Source organism: Carettochelys insculpta, chromosome 4, assembly GCF_033958435.1.
Source record: "Carettochelys insculpta isolate YL-2023 chromosome 4, ASM3395843v1, whole genome shotgun sequence".
NCBI classification, from domain to species: Eukaryota; Metazoa; Chordata; order Testudines; family Carettochelyidae; genus Carettochelys; species Carettochelys insculpta.
In genome coordinates, this window is record NC_134140.1 from 69,833,016 (window position 1) to 69,849,931 (window position 16,916).

General features: G+C 45.3%; 1 protein-coding gene across 7 annotated transcripts in view; it reads left to right on the forward strand.

The window, feature by feature from the left end:
- Positions 1-16,916, forward strand: part of NEK1 (NIMA related kinase 1) — a 141,325-nt gene that overhangs the window by 36,285 nt on the left and 88,124 nt on the right. For 4 of the 7 annotated variants that reach the window (XM_074993039.1, XM_074993044.1, XM_074993041.1 and 1 more), the window contains 2 exons: positions 7,457-7,629; positions 7,709-7,840. In XM_074993039.1, the coding sequence (XP_074849140.1) occupies positions 7,457-7,629; positions 7,709-7,840 (305 nt within the window). The remainder of the gene's footprint in view (positions 1-7,456; positions 7,630-7,708; positions 7,841-16,916) is intronic. The other 3 variants (XM_074993043.1, XM_074993045.1, XM_074993046.1) reach the window with 2 other exon arrangements.

Sequence of the window (16,916 nt, forward strand, 5' to 3'; positions counted from 1 at the left end):
TTGGACATCTTTCACCAACCTCCAGCAGGGATACCTATGAATACTATCACAGAGGATCCCCACCATTGTCGACGTCATCTCAGCGATCATGCCCTTCCATGCGTCACATCTACACTTTCCGGTCGTGGTCCAGGTCCCCATCACCAGGCCCTTGCCCCTGTTGTTATGGCTGTCCTTACCATACGGGACACCGGCACAGGGGGTCTGGATCTTAGGGTAGATCCCCGTCCACGCCTCACCAACACCCCTGCACGCAGTCTCACCCTGGGGGAACATCGCAGCTTTCCCAGCCAGAGAGTGCTCCAAGGGACCTGGACCCCCATCCAGACCTCTCAAAAGAACAAACATACAAACAGAGTCAGGAACCTGAGGATTTAGAGGAGATGTATCATAGCGACGCCTCCTCGTCCTCCCCAGATGAGGCAGTTGTCCCTGGGGATCTCTCTCCCCTGGACAACCTTAAACAGTTTCAAGAATTGTTCAAGAGGGTAGCACAAACACAGGACATTCAAGTAGCAGAGGTGCAGGAGAAACATCATAAGCTCCTGAAAAATCTGAGACCCCCAACTTCATCCAAGATCGCCATCCCATTGGATGAAGCAATTATGGAATCGGCCACCAACATATGGCAGACCCCAGCTTCCATCCCTCCTACAAATAAGAGGGCAGATAAGAAGTATTTTGTCCTAGCAAAAGGTATGGAATTTCTGTTTAGCCATCCACAGCCGAATTCCCTGGTGGTCGAATTGTCGCAACATAGAGCCAAGACACCCCAATATAGGTCAGGGGGATCAGATAAGGACACAAGGAAATTAGACCTACTCGGCAGAAAGGTCTACTCCTCATCTACCTAACTGCTGCGGATGGCAAATTATGCTGCTCACTTCTCAAACCACAGTTTCGACAATTATTCCAGACTTACCTCCCTCATGGATTTTCTTCCAGAGGACAAGAAGCCGGTCCTCAAAGCGATCGTCCAAGAGGGCTACGCGGCCTCACGAGCAGGAGTTCAAATTGCCTTGGATGTAGCGGACACAGCAGCTCGTTCCACAGCTACCGCGGTAGTAATGCGTAGGGAATCGTGGCTCCAGACATCTGGGATTCCCAGAGATCTGCAAGTAAAAATCGCAGATCTTCCTTTTGATAGGCAGAAGTTATTTGCAGACTCAACCGACTCGGTCCTACACTCCAGCAAGGACTTGAGAGCCACACTTAGGACCCTGGGTATATACACCCCCCCCAACCCCCCGTACAGGAGGAGGAAGTTTTACCCACGGCAAAGGTGTTGCGCTTACCAGCCACAGCATACTCAATATCAACGGGGGTCTGACCAGGGGCCCCAGCAACAGCAGTGCAGGGCCCCTAGACGTCGCCCCCAGCAGGGTCGTGCACCCTCCGGGCAAACCCTGAGATAGCAGGTTTGACGGGTATGTCAGGGACTGCAAGATCAAGGCCGTCTCTCAGTGCCAATCTCAACACGTGTTTCACCATCGGCTCAAACCGTTCTACTCTCAATGGCAAAGCATCACCACAGACAGATGGGTATTGGAGATTATAGCCCCGGGGTACACGATCCCCTTCCAATCACTGCCACCACCAAAACCTCCCACCAGGTCCTTTTTCAAGGACCCCTCTCACCACACAAAGTTAAAACAGGAAGTGGACCACCTCCATGTTCATAGGGGCGGTGGAGAGAGTACCGGAACAATTCCAAGGGAAAGGCTTCTACTCATGGTACTTCCTGACAGAGAAGAAGACAGGAGGCTGGAGGCCAATCCTGGATTTATGGGCCCTCAACTGGTATTTGCGCAAGCAGCGTTTCAAAATGACTACAATTGCTTCCATAATCACGGCACTGGACGATGGAGACTGGTTTGCAGCCCTCGACTTACAGGACGTGTATTTTCATATAGCAATTCATCCGGCACACAGATGTTTTCTCTGTTTCACAGTAGGCAGGGAGCATTTCCAATACAGAGTTCTTCCATTCGGTCTCTCTTCAGCACCCAGAGTTTTTACCAAAACGCTGGCGGTAGTATCCGCGTACCTACACAGACAAGGTGTCTTCATTTTTCCATACCTACATGACTGCCTACTGAAAGGGACCTGGAAAGCAGATGTCTTATGCATGATACACATCACTACAAACACATTTGCCTCGTTGGGCCTAATCATCAACCTCTCGAAGTCAGAGACCAAGCCCACGCAAAATATAGAGTTTATAGGGATGCGCATAGACTCCACTACATCAAGGGTATACCTGCCTGATGCCTGTTTCCACGCCATCAAATCCCTGGTACAAGTAATAACTTACAGTCCCAATCCTAACATGTCTACAACTGTTGGGGCACATGGTGACCACCACGTTTGTAGTACAGAACGCCAGGCTGCATATGCGAGGCCTGCAGCATTGGTTGGCAAGCGTTTACAAACCAATAGCCCATACCATCCACAGGGTAGTATTGCCCACAATGGAGGTGCAAAGGTCACTGGTATGGTGGGCAGACCCCAAGAACTTATTAGTAGGGGTGCCTTTTCGCCAACCGCAAATTACCGTTTTTCTCACGACAGATGCTTCCCATGTGGGATGGGGAACGCACATCGGCAATGAAGTTACTCGAGGGTTATGGTCCCCCGTGGAAAAGACACTGCATATAAACATACTAGAGCTCAGAGCAGTGTTCAATGCGTGCAGGCGTTTTCGAAATTACCTGCCCGGCAAAGTAGTCGGGATAAATACCTACAACATCTCCACCATGTTTTATATCAACTGACAAGGAGGCGCCAGATCTTGTGCGCTCTGCGCGGAGGCTGTCCGGTTGTGGAACTGATGCATTGCCAACAATATAACCCTAAAAGCCTCATACTTACCGGGTGCCCACAACATAAAAGCGGACCAACTCAGCAGACGCTTTGTGCTCACGCACGAGTGGCAGATCTGTTCTGACCTGCTCCGACGAGCGTTTCACAAATGGGAGTTTCCCCAAATCGATTTATTTGCCGCTCACAACAACAAGAAATGCCCCCAGTATTGCTCCAGAGCGGGCATAGGGCAGGGATCCTTGGGGGACACCTTCATGATCCCATGGAAGGGCCCTCTACTCTATGCGTTCCCTCTCACGACACTCATCCACAAAGTTCTGGAGAAAGCCAAAAGAGAGAGAGCACACATGATACTCATAGTCCCAACCTGGGACTGACAGCAATGGTTCCCTCTGCTCCTGCGCGTGGCATGCCGCCAGCCACTTCCCCTACCGGCAGTACCAGACCGTCTCACGCAGGCTCGGGGGTCCATAGTGCATCCACATCCTCAAGGACTCCGTCTACAGGCGTGGCTAATCCATGGCTCAGCGCCTTTAGAGAGCACATGTTCGGAGGGGGTGAAACAAGTCCTGGAGTGCAGTCGGAGGACCTCCACCAGAAGGATTTACGAGCAGAAGTGGACGCGATTTACCTCCTGGTGCTCTTCCAAGCAGTTAGCTCCTCTGGACGTCCCTATAACTGTAATTCTAGACTACCTGCTGGAGCTCAAACAAGACGGACTCTCCCTATCCTCACTAGAGGTCCATCTCGCGGCTATATCAGCTTTTCAACACAAAGAGGAAGGGCCAACCATATTTGCCCATCCAGTTGTTACTCGGTTCCGAAGGGGTTGGCAAACCTATACCCCCCTCGGAAACCGCTACCGCCGTCATGGAGTTTGGACTTGGTCCTCCACACGCTGTCGGGACCACCCTTTGAGCCATTGGCCACGGTCCCCTTTTGGTTACTTACCATGAAGACAACCTTCCTTCTTGCGATTACGTCAGCCCGTAGGGTGAGCGAACTTGCAGCAATAATGGCGACACCGCCCTGCACGGTGTTCTCAAAGGAAGCGGTGATCTTACGATTTACACCCAACCTCCGTTCCAAAGGTTTCCTCAGAGTTCCACATTAACGAACCAATAGTATTACCCTCATTTTATCCTAAGCCTCACAACTCCAGCAAGGAGACGCGGCTGCACTTACTAGATGTGAGGAGGGCGTTGGCCTTTTACATAGACGGGACTAAGCCCTTCTGGAAAACGGACAGACTCCTGTTGTCCCTCGCATCCAGGTTGAAAGGGGAAGGCCTATCCTCACAAAGGATTTCAGACCACATCGTATCCTGCATAAGACTGTGTTATGAGCTTCGCAAGACCCCTCTGCTAGTTCCGCCCAGGGCTCACTCCACTAGAGCGATGACAGCATCGACGGCCTTCTTCAAGGGAATCTCGCTAAGAGACATCTGCAGAGCGGCAACTTGGTCATCCTACGACACCTTTGCCAAGCACTATGCCATGCACCTGGTGTTTGATGAGGATACACGCCTGTTGACAGCAGTCCTTTCAAGGGCAAGCTGCACATAAATTGGGTACCCACCTCCTTTTTTGGGGTCACTGCTGGGTAGTCACCTACTGTGGAGCACTCACGGGGACCACTCAAAGAAGAAAGAGAAGTTACTCATCTGTGTAGTAACAATGGTTCTTCGAGATGTGCCCTGTGGGTGCTCCACTACCCACCTGTTCCTCCCCACTTGGGAGCTCTGTTTCATGTTTTTCAGAAGCATCCAGAGCGGTTGATCAGGAACTGGCGGGTACCGGATCGCGCACGTGACTGTAAGTGCGTGAAGGACCGACGCGCATCGGTGCATGCGGGACCCGACGGAGACTGGTGGAAATTTCCGATCTGCAGCGCCTGGGCAAGCCCGACACCTACTGTGGAGCACCCACAGGGACACATCTCGAAGAACCATCGTTACTACACAGGTGAGTAACTTCTCTTTACCTGATAAAATATTAGTATGTCGCAAGTTTGAAACAAAAGGAAATAGTACTTCTCACAGCTCACCATCTGGCTGTGGAACTCATTGCCAGGGAATGTTGGGAAGGCCAAAATTATAATGGGGTTTAAAACAGAATTAATAAGTGCAGAGAGAGTGGTGCCATCAATGGCTATTACCCAGCATAGTTAGGGATTCAGCCCCGTGCTGTAGCTATACCTTCCAATGTCAGGTGATGGAATTGGATAACAGTGGATGGATCAGTTGAAGTTGAAAGACAGGATATGGGACTAGGTGGACTATTGGTCTGACCCCATCCCGAGGCCATTCTTATATTTTTATGTTATAATGGAGCCACTCATGCCACTCAGTGCCTCATCCACATAAGAAGAGCAAAGATAACTGCTAAGCCTCTGACACATTGCTGACTATGTTGGCATTGGTACATCAGCCATGGTACTGACACATAATCATGGTACGGGCACTATCTCACTTAGAAGTTTTCCTTTTGGTACTGTCAGTTTCATCTTCAGTAACACCTTCAAAGCAATTAGATGAGGCTCCAGGTCTCTCAGCACAGGTGCCCTTAAAGAGAAGCTTCACAGCTCTGAAAGGATTTTGTGTCATCTTTGGCTATTAAGATCACCTCGGAGCCTGTGTTCCTGTTAGTAGACACTTCACTTATTTCTGTGCCACCAAATTTTTTCTGATAAAATCTCAAGTACCTGTACTAAAAGCTTATCTCTATCAGTGTGATTAGTGAGACTGAGAACAGAAGTCTTACCCAAATTTCAAGCCTCCCGCTGTTACTTAGAGAAATTTGAGAAACAAGAGGAGCACCAGGAGAGAACAGTCACAGAAGCTAGGCTAGAAGAAGGTTTTTGAAATGAGTGGGTTAAAGGTCAGTTTTTCAGATATTTTAATAAAGATAATGGATTTACAGAAACCCATGAGCTGTCCTGATAATTAGAAAAAAATCCCCAACAAAAGGGAGAGTAGTGTCTAGCAACCCATATGGCTGGGGTGCTGTGGGGTCCAATTCTCATCCTGATGGTTGGGCTTTTGCAGAAGGCCCCATAGCTGCCCACCTTGGCTGGAGGGAGGCTGCCTTGGTTTGGCTAAACTGCTTAGGATCCCCTTACTCTGCCCAGCCATGGCTGGGCTGTGCAGGGATGGGCACCTCGTGCCCACTGTGGCTGAGTTCTTTGGGTGGGAAGCTGTGACCCTGCTACACAGCACTTAGAAGTTGGGCACCTCTGACTGCAGCAGCTAAGAGCAGTCCTGCTCTGGGGCAGACAATGTTATGGAGATTCTGGAAATCACAGATCCTATGACCTCCATGACACAATGATAGGTCTAAATATTGTCAGCTACCAGAGGTGGCTTGACAGATTGAGGATGAAGATCAAGTACTGATTCTGGCCTTTAGCTAGGTAGAGGTCAGAACAGACTTTGGCAAGGCCCATTTCAGCTGAGTGTGAGTTATAGGATGAAATAGGAGGAGGAAAACTTTTGCAGATTGTGGGCAACGATCTTAAAGATGAAAGGAAGAAGAAAGATGGAACAGTATTTGGAGAGGCAAGTGTGGTCAAGCATGTGCTTTTTTTAGGGTTGGAGAAATGAAAACATGTTTGTATTTTGAGGGCCAGAAGAGTGTCAGAGATTGAGGGGAGTACGTGTTTGTGAAAATGTGGGGCATGATGGAGAGAGGGGTCAGTTATCTTTGCCATCAGTGATGGCAGAAGGAGGTGATATTTGTAGGTGGGGAAGGCAGGGCAAGGCAAGCTGAGGGGAGTGGCAAATAGTAGCAACAACAGTAGTAGTAATTTTCTGTATTGATTTTTGAGTACCTTTTTTAAGTAATATGTAACCATTAAATTATGTTTCTGTGAAACACTACTGTTTTAGTGATATGCCAGTATAAATACACTGTACTAATGTTATTTGTGATCCCTGTCATCCGGAAGATATTCCCACATATTGCAAAGGAATATGTGAAAACTGCTGTCAATTTTACATATGATCTGCAAGTTTAAAACTAGCTAGTTGTATTCTTTGTAGTAAGAACTCCAAAAGTGTCTTTGTAAGTGGCATATTAATTGTAATAGAAGTGGATCATTTTTGTCCAGTAACTGCAGAGAATAACTCTCATTATTCAGAGTTTCAGTTACTTTATCCACAATAAAATGACTGGGGTCTGTGTGATGCCAGAAACTTTCAGTATAGACACAGGATTGAACTTCTCTTGAAGACTGGTGAAAAACTGGATTTATTTTAAGAAGGAATATGAGAGTCTAATTTTTATCCATCTATTATTTGATAAAAATGACTGTCCTTCTGTTTTTTGTTGATGAACCATTTCCTTTGCTGTGACAAACTCTTTGCTCTTTGGTGTGGAATTTTGTAAATTTTATAGTGGAAGGCCAGCAATGCTGTTGTGTGGTTAGATATAGTGCACACAATTTAACTGCAGACAGAGCATTAAAAATAAAGTATTAAAATAATATGGATAGGAGTTTAAATCCTCCTCCTGTTTTAAAGCAAGTGCACATTAAACTTTCTGAAGAAATCCTGTGCTCTTGTTTTATTAAGAGTTGTGGACATTGCAAAGATTTATTAGAACAAGGATGTGAAAGTTCTTTCTTTAATTCTCAGGCACCGTTTTTTGGTGGTGGAGGAGGTGTTGTGCCTTCCCCTATCCCTGCCAGAGGACAGTATGAACACTACCATGCTATCTTTGATCAGATGCAACAGCAAAAGGAAAATATTAAAGTAGGTGAGGAGAGAGAAAGCAGATGGAGGGCAGAAATACGGGAACCTGTTGAAAGGTATGACTACCTTCTATTAGAGGTGTGTATGGTCTGTTTTATGAAAGTAATGAAAGTTACTGTACGTATTTATCTACAGAGGAGTTTCACCTGGAGTACGTCCAGGATTTCCTAATGGGCCTGATGGTCATCACCATTTACCAGATGCTGATGCAGTTAGGAAAAAAATCAAAAGATTGAAGGAGGTGTCTAAACAAGCCAGTGCGAAAAGGTTGGACTGTGATAGTCTGTGAATCCATCCCTGTGTGTTAGAATTTGTCCTATGTTGTCTTTAGCTTAATCCTAGACACTTTTTAAACCATCTTTATGCATTGAAGCTGTTTTGTCTGATCGTGTGTTGGTTTCTCAGAGAATGCATAACCCTTTTGGAAGCTTTGGGTGCCTTAATTACCATTGAAAATAGACAGTGTTTTGTGCATCATATCACACTGCAGTTTAGCTTAGCATTTCTCCCAATGCTTGTAGATGACAACATTTGGCAATCTAGCTACTGTATGTGCTATTTGCTTTGGTAAACTTGGGTTGCTAATAGTTATAATAATTAGTCTGGTAATTAATTACTAGCAACCCTTAAGAGAGCTGAATATTTGTGTTTAAAGCCACAAAATACAAATTGCTAATGAAATGACAACCATAACTAACCCACAAGCCTCTTTCTTTTTCCACAGTACTCTTCCAAGTGTGCTGAGTTATTCCCTCCTTTTCCCAGCTCTTCCAGTTACCTGACCTGTTTGAGTCAGTAGTGGAGAAGTGGTATTACAAAACTCACCACTAGCCTGCTTCTAGTGATGTATCTCCAGTTGCTTTTTTTTTTACAGCCTGTTGCTTGGGAAAAGACTTTGGAGTAGCAGGCAGGGGATGAGAGTAGCTTTTCAGTACTGCTGGCCAGAAATGGGAAGACTAAGTAACATAGCTAAAAAGATGGTATGTCATTTTTGTTACCAATGTGGTTGAATTGTGGAAGAGTTGACATTGCTTACTTAAACTGTATGGGTTATTTTCTTCAATTAGTGTAGGCATTTTTAAAACAAATGCTCCTTTCGAAATTGGGCTTTTTATGCTACTCTGCTTTTTCCTAGGACATCTGTTTGGTATGACTTCAAAAGCTAATGTCTATACCAGTCAGTTGTGATGGTGCCTTCTTAGGAAAAACAGTGCTCAGGCATTGCTCCTTAACCTTGTTTTCTTTACCAAAGCAAACAGGGCCAAATCCTCTGTCATACCTTTACCCAAACAGCTGCTTCACAGAGGAGTAACTAAAAATGTGTCCCTCAGAACCTAATTCACCAGAGAGAAAACTGAAGAGTGGAAACAGGTGGGGATGAGAAGAAAAACAGGGCCGAGGTTGGGCTGGAGAACAAGTCAGTCTTTAGATAACTAATTTTATTTTATTGAAAAATATGTGAGTGCATAACTCAGCTGAAATGGTCATCCATCTGTCTAAGGGGGATAAAGTTAGGATTATACATATAATCTTAACTTTGCCTTTCTGGCTTTTTAGTTGTAAAACTGTAACATTAATATATTATAAAATCTCTGTTTTAATGAAGTTATTTACCATTTTGTGTATTAGCACATAATTATCGTCTCTGAATTGTGGAACACAGGTAATACTATTGTGGTAGTATGACTGAATAGCATGCCAGATGACCTGGAAGAGCCTGTCTTCTCCCTAATAACACTATATAATGGGGCCAGTTTGAAAATGTTGGTAACTTATTTCAAAATACCTCTCAGCAATTATGTCTTTAACAACATAGAGGCCAAAAAATTCCTCCAGAAGTAGAGCAACAAAGTCAAACTTCTGTTTCTTGGCCCTCTCCCTCTCAAAGCACAGCACAAGGGGGCCATGTACCAGTATCCCCTATTCCCCATAGCCAGCTAACGGATGCCCTTCCAGAACAGACAGCTGCACTCCCAGAGCCCAAATCAACCACCCCTCCTGGACCTTAGAGCCCAGCTGCAGGTCTTCCCCCACACTTAGAAACTCTGACACCTGTAGCTATGAAACAAGGCAGCAGAAATGTACCACTTTAAAGACTAACAGAATGATATATTCAGAGATGAGCTTTGGTGGGAGAGACCCACTTCTGGATCGGAAGAAGTGGGTCTGTCCCATGAAAGCTTATCACCAAATAAATCATTTTGTAGCTTTAAAGTGCTACATTTCTGCTGCTTTGTTTTGTTGAAGTGCAGACTAGCAGGGCGTACCTCTCTGTTACTATTCAAGCTGCATCTATGGTCATTTTAGTGTCCTTGGTACCAAGGCATCAAAGAGACCACCAGCAGCCATGGTATTGAGTAGAAGCTCCATCTTGGTACCAGACATTCTAAAGTTTCCTGTGTGGGCATATTGTCACCCAAGAATGGCAAGACTGGACAGGATTTGTGGGATTTGCTTCAACACATAGCTGATTAGGGATAATTGTCCTTTATTAAGCTTATCTACTCTAAGTTGCTGCAAATTATTCACAAGGTATACATTAGTGAGCTTAAGCACAATAGGATGTACATGTCTGGACAAGAGGCTATTTGGCATGCTGATGCCCTTTCTGCTGCAGGGAGTTCTGGTCACAAAGTGCCTGATGTCAGGGCCATGGCAGATATTGTTCCAGTTGGGTGAACGGCTGAGGCACCCCTGAGGTGGAGACTCCCCAGTGACACTCAGCTAGGGGCGAGACCTCACAGTGATTTTTATCCCTTAGCTGTTAACTGGGTATGCACATACTGACACAGTGCCACTTCTAATGTTCTCACAGGGCTGAAGCCAAGGTTGCCCTGGTTACAGGTATCAGGAGATATGGATATTTCGTGTTTATGGGGTCCAAGGCTCTAACAGGCTGTAACACGGATGAGAATTTGGTTGTACCCACTCTTCCTCTCTGAGGCTTGCAGGCTGCTCTTTAAGACCTTTAGGCCTGCAGACAAGTCTGTTGGCATGTTACATGACACCTGGCAACACTACATTTGTTCACTCATGTAGACCTCGGGAATGAAAGGAAGCCTAAATATAAAAAAAGCCTAAATGCTACTTGATAAAGGAATTCATTGTGACAATATTAAGCTCAGTTTTGGTGACAGCCAACCTGCTGCCTGACAGCTTGCATATAACATACTATGTCTGCTCCCATCTGCTCTTAACACCCTTTCACCTGGTTAAGGATTTGCCTCAGGCTTTTTGGTCTCCTGGCAGCGTGTGTATTTGTTGTCCAAAACACAGGCAACTGATGAGCAAGTGAGGGCTAGGGAATCAAACTCAAAACTGACCATCTCCAGTTCATGGAGCAGGTATTGATAGGAGATTTCAGTCCAACAAATGGTTAGTTCTAATCATTAAAGCACTATAACCATGTATAAGGCCATAGTGTCCTTTGCAACGCTTGCAACATAAACTCTTATCTGTTTTATACTCCTGGAGGAACTCCATCTATGGGAAAAAGAATTGTTCCCATAGTGACAAATATTAGAGGTGTAGCTGAGCTAGTCTGTATCTTCAAAAACGAGAAGTCGTCCCGTCGCACCTTATAGACTAACAGATGTTTTGGCACATCTTTGCCCACAAAAGCTTGTGGAGTGTCTTTGCCCACGAAAGCTTCTGCTCCAAAACATCTGTTAGTCTATAAGGTGCGACGGGACGACTTCTCGTTTTTGAAGATGCAGACTAGCTCAGCTACCCCTCTAATATTTGTCACTATGGGAACAATTCGCTAAGCAGGCAAGCTGCTATGTTCTGCTCTGCTTGGTGGGACAAAGCTTGTCTAGCATTTAGCTCTTCAGAAACACCTCAGAGCCCTCCCCCGTCTCCCCGCCACACACCGTGATTGCATATTCCCAGTGATTTACATCTCTACTAGCTGCTCTGGGCACCTGAACCAAACTGCCAGGGAGAGAAGCTTCCCTTTGCTTCCTTGTCAAAAGTCCATTTTCTGCAAGAAAGCAAAGAAAATTGGCAGGGGGACATGAATTCCATAGCCAGAATCTAGTCAGTTACACACACTACCATTTGACTTACATTTCTTCAATTCACCCACTGTCCCTTTCCCCAGGCCATGTCTAGACTAGGAAGATAAGTTGTGTTTTAAAATATGTTTGAACCCTATTTGTGCTAGTGCTTAAAAACGTGTCTGTTACAGATGTCATTAACTATTGTGATTTCAAATACAGTAAGGTCTCAAACTACATGAAGCTTTGGTTCCTGATACCCCCGCATAAGCTTAAATTCACATAACTTGGGGGCCACCTATAGAAAACTAAGGTAAAACATTGCAAACACCTATAAACCATGTACATGTGTGTATAAACTTCTTTGTGTAAATTAAATGTACATAAATCTTAAAGTATGAAATACTGTACCTGACCATGATAATTTTTTATTAAAAAAAAAATCAAATGGGGTTTACCTGAATGCAAGGTCTTCCATTTCTCTTCATATGTTGTTGATGATGTAGCGTGCAGTACAGTGCGATGACAGATGAAGACGATGATGAAGTGCACTTGACAGCATGATGGGGACTTCTTATTCCTGATCCTCTTCCTGTGACCCCTCAGCAGATGGAGGGTCATCAGGATCCACTTCAGAGGAAGGTAGAGGCTGTGAAGTGCTTGTGAACAGGTAACACAGGCATGGAAACGGCAGGAGAATGCAAGGCTTCAATGTGCACAGGCAATGACACAGGAGAATGCGAGGCTTGAGTTGTGACAGGCATTTTGGTCAGTGATTTCGTGACTTTTTTTGTGCAGGCGATGAAACAGGAGTGTGCAAGGATGCTCTTTGCGGCGATGCAGCACGAGACTGTGTGATGGTAGAGGTTGGCAAGGGAGATTGTGTTCTTTGCGGCACTTTCCTGAAGAACGTGGTGATAGGGAGTTGCTGCTGCTTCTTGCACTTGCATTCTGTGAACATCTGCCTTAATGGGAAGAAACATATGTTCACTTCCTGAGTGCTCTTTAAACTCATTACCATCAAATGATCATACTCTTGCACCTTCTCAGGTAGCTGTTTAAGGAGTTGAAAGACTTTGCTGAACTTATAGAGGTCCCTCAATGCTTGCTCGATCTCTTCTTCCTCTTCTAATTCATCCTCCTCTGCACTCTTCACAAGTTCTTCTAGGTCGTCTTCTGTTAGCTCATCCCCATCACCATTCAGTAATTTTTCCATATTGTCCTCTGCCATGTCATTGAATCCTTCGTGGCCTATTTGACGAGCAACGTTAACAATCCTCTTGACTTTATTGTCTACCTTGGGGAAGCCTATGAAGTTATTCCCAGCTTCCTCCCAAATATTCTTCCAGCACGCATTCAATGTTTTCAGGCTTAAGTTCCTCCATAGCCTCCTTGACATACGTAATGCAGTTCCAGGTGCTGTAGTCCTTCCAACAATGGCTTACATCAAGCTTGGGATTGAGATCCATAGTGGTTCAGATGGGGGAGAAGGTGGGGTGAGTGTAGATAGCCTTGAATGCATGTATCACACCTTGGTCAAGTGGCTGGATGAGGGAGGAAGGAATATGACTTCCACGTTGGGGTGCCCGAATTGTAGAGCCTCGGGATGCTCAGTAGCATTATCTATGATGAGCAGCAACTTGAATTCCATTCCCTTCACAGCCAGATATTTTTCCACTTCAGGGGCAAAGCATTTATGGAACCAGTCCAAAAATATTTGTGCCGTGACCCATGCCTTCTTATTGGACTGCCATAACACAGGGAAGAGGTTTTTATTCTTTCCTTTCAATGCTCTAGAGTTTGCCGAATGATACAGCATCCCAGGCTTGATCATATGTCCAGCAGCATTGCCACACAATAGGAGCATAATTCTGTCCTTCACTGCCTTAAATCTAGGTGCCTGCCTCTCAGTCTTTGAAATGTAAGTCCTACTGGGCATTTTCTTCCAGAAAGGGACAGTCTTGTCTTCACAAAACACTTGTTCTGGTCTATATCCCTTCTCCTGGATCAACTTCTTTAGTTCTGCCGGGTACTTTTTGGCAGCAGCATGGTTGGAGATGTTGATTTCCGTATTAACTGTAAATTATGCAGTGAGTATCGGGTTTTGGATCTCACCAGCCACCCTTTACTTGCCAAAAACATTTTCTTTGATGCCATAGATCTTTCACCACCCACAGGTTTCTTGAAGTGCTCATACAAAGAGAGAGCTTTTTCCTGTAACACCCTTCCATCACATAGCACATGCCTTTTATTTATGTCCTCTAGCCATAAATTTAAGACCTTCTCATTCTTAGTAAGAATTGGATCCGGCATATGTTGGATCAATTTGTCTGTTGCTGGTGCGCTTTCCTTCACTGCTTTGCATATTTCCTTTTCACGAATTTTAATAGAATGCACAGAAGATGCATTAATGTTGAACTGCCGCGCAACCTCACAGTTTGATATGCCACTTCTTAAGTACAAAACCTTGACTTTTTCTTCAAAAGTTCTCACAGTATGAGCTTTCCTCTTCTCACTTTTGACACCACTAGCTCCCACTACTAATTTTCCACTTAGGGCCCATGATCGTGGTAAAATTCACTGATAACGAAAAACTTTATGCGAGTGTAAGAGGGGCATGTTCATGGAATGAGAGCATGAGCGAGAAGGAAGACACGTAGTCCAAGAGTCTGTAAACTAATGCACTAGCATGCGAGATTCTTCTGTAATTTATTTAGGTAGCCCTTTCAGCAATAATCCCAACAGGGTTAACCATCTAAATAGATAATTCAAGTGTTTGGATGATAAAAAATATGTATTTATGAATATTATAAGATAAATACATACAAAACATGCAAGTTGGGTGGACTTGTTTCTGATGCAGGGCAAAAGATGTTGGGTGGTGATAGTTTTGCTTTTCCTATGTGAGAAGAAAGGTGCTGGGTGGGTGGACTCACTTCCCAAGTGATGCTAGTGACAGATGTTGGGGGTAAGTACACTTGCTTCTCGCCCCATGCATTGCATTTAAGTAAGGGTCACAACTGCAAGTATGAACCGGGGGTCAGCCACGTAAGAGCGGGGTCTTGTACTCTGGATTCACGTACTCTGAGGCCTTATTGTATTGCCTCTTTTTCAAGTCTAGTTAGGGCCAAAATGATTTTAAAGAAATTGAGACCAATTGGGTAAGGAAAGAGTAGGGATGAATATGATCTCTTCTCAATCTTGCTTTTTTGAACTGTTTTTATTTGTACATTGGGTCATCTTTAGACTTACACCGTGATATTGTCCCTTAATGGCCATGTCTACACTAGCCAAAACTTCAAAATGGCCATGCAAATGGCCGTTTCGAAGTTTACTAATGAAGCGCTGAAATACATATGCAGCGCTTCATTAGCATGCGGGCGGCCACGGCACTTTGAAATTGACGCGGCTCGCCGCCGCGCGGCTCATCCAGGCGGGGCTCCTTTTCAAAAGGACCCCGGCTACTTGGAAGTCCCCTTAATTTAATGAAGTCCCCTCATGTTCTCTCTTATTTAATAAGGGGACTTCCAAGTAGCCGGGGTCCTTTCGAAAAGGAGCCCTGCCTGGATGAGCTGCATCAATTTCGAAGTGCCGCAGCCGCCCGCATGCTAATGAGGCACTGCATATGTATTTCAGCGCTTCATTAGTAAGCTTCGAAATGGCCATTTGCATGGCCGTTTCGAAGTTTTTGCCTAGTGTAGAAGTAGCCCATATCTTCTAAAATAGGATATAGTCAATGTATTTCCTATAACTTCCTACTTAATTCAGTCTATTGTGTATGGTGCTTTCAACAAAAATAAATGGGAAGAATATGAGAATAGGATGTGTGGTTAAAGCAGAACATTAAACTACATGTAAGGATTTTTAATTTATACATGTGCACAAATCAATTTAAGAATAAATACAATTGAGCTGTTGTTCCTTTCGAAACAGTGTCTTATATTAGCTGTTAAAAGGACTCTTGGTGTTATATATTCCATTTCTGCAGCATGTATTGTGATCATAAATTATTTCATATTCATGTAACCAGTCATATATGTGTAAACTTTTCCTGTTTGTCAAATATGTACATAATATTGCTTTGAAGTATGTGATCATAAACTACTTCTGCTGGATTGCATGTAATTCTAGAGCGTCACAAAAAGGACATTTATTTTAGTTTTCAGTATGTTTACAGCATACAGTAAGTAATAATCTTTATGTGCACAAGTTATTTAATGCTCAAGATGCTTAATCCTATAGGGAAAAAAAATCTTTAATTTCTTCTTTGAGTGATTGCTCGTGTGCATTCTGATTTGGGGGTGTGCCGGCACATGACCAGTTGCTGGAAGCTTTTTGCCCTAGCCAGTAGCCCTAGGGTTAGTGTGGCGGCACCCCCTGGAGTGGCACCTGTAGGGCAGCCCATATATACCACCCCCCCACCCCCCGCTCAGTTCCTTCTTCCCATGCTGTGGGTTGCTGGAGCTCCCTTATCATTGAGTGTTTGCTGATAGCCTTTACTTTTAAATTAGTTGGTAGTTAGTGAAAATGGTTGTAAATAGTTTACTCACCATTAATTTGTAAATAGTTCCACTTAGTGGGTCAAGGCGGGACTTTAACCCCCCCATCGGCGCCAAGGGATGCCTGGCTCCCCAGGGTTTAAAACCTGCTCAAAATGTGGCAAATGAATGCCCAAAAGCGACCCACCTATGGCTTGTCTGAGCTGCCTCCATGAGGCTCACCTCCGGGAATGCTGCTCTATATGCAAGACCTTCAGGCCTAGGACTTGGAAAGGCAGAGCTCAATGGAATCAGCCTTGCTCCCAGACATTTCTCCGGTGAGAGCTCAGAGCAGTGCATCATCAGTGCAGGGCACTCCGGTGCTGTCGGAAAGCTCCTGGCAACAAGAGCAGGACTTGGCACCTAGTGCCCCCTGGTGCCATAAGAGCCAGTCCCTGGTGCCTCGCAAGGAGAGGAGGCGGGACTAGGGTTGATCCCAGGAGAGGAGGAGATGATGGCAATCCTTGAGAGAGTCCGCTGGATCGCACCATGACTGGGGTCATGAAGTGCGGGCATTGACTCCAGCATGAGGCAGGAGCCTGCGCTCTCCGAGACTGCCCTCGACGCTGGAGGTCTTTAGTGCAGCACAAGACCTCCTGCAAATAACAATGCCGCTGAAGACGCCACACTGGGAGCCTTCATTGCCCTGGATACAGGCATCTGAACAGTCCATAGGGGCCCCAGCATGGTTCCTGACACCGATGAGACCCCCACAAACAGTCACCTCCCTCAGTGCCTCGCATCAGACAGTTCAGGGCATGCAGGGGCTGACAGGCACCATGGGACCCTTGGCACCGTCGTTGGAGT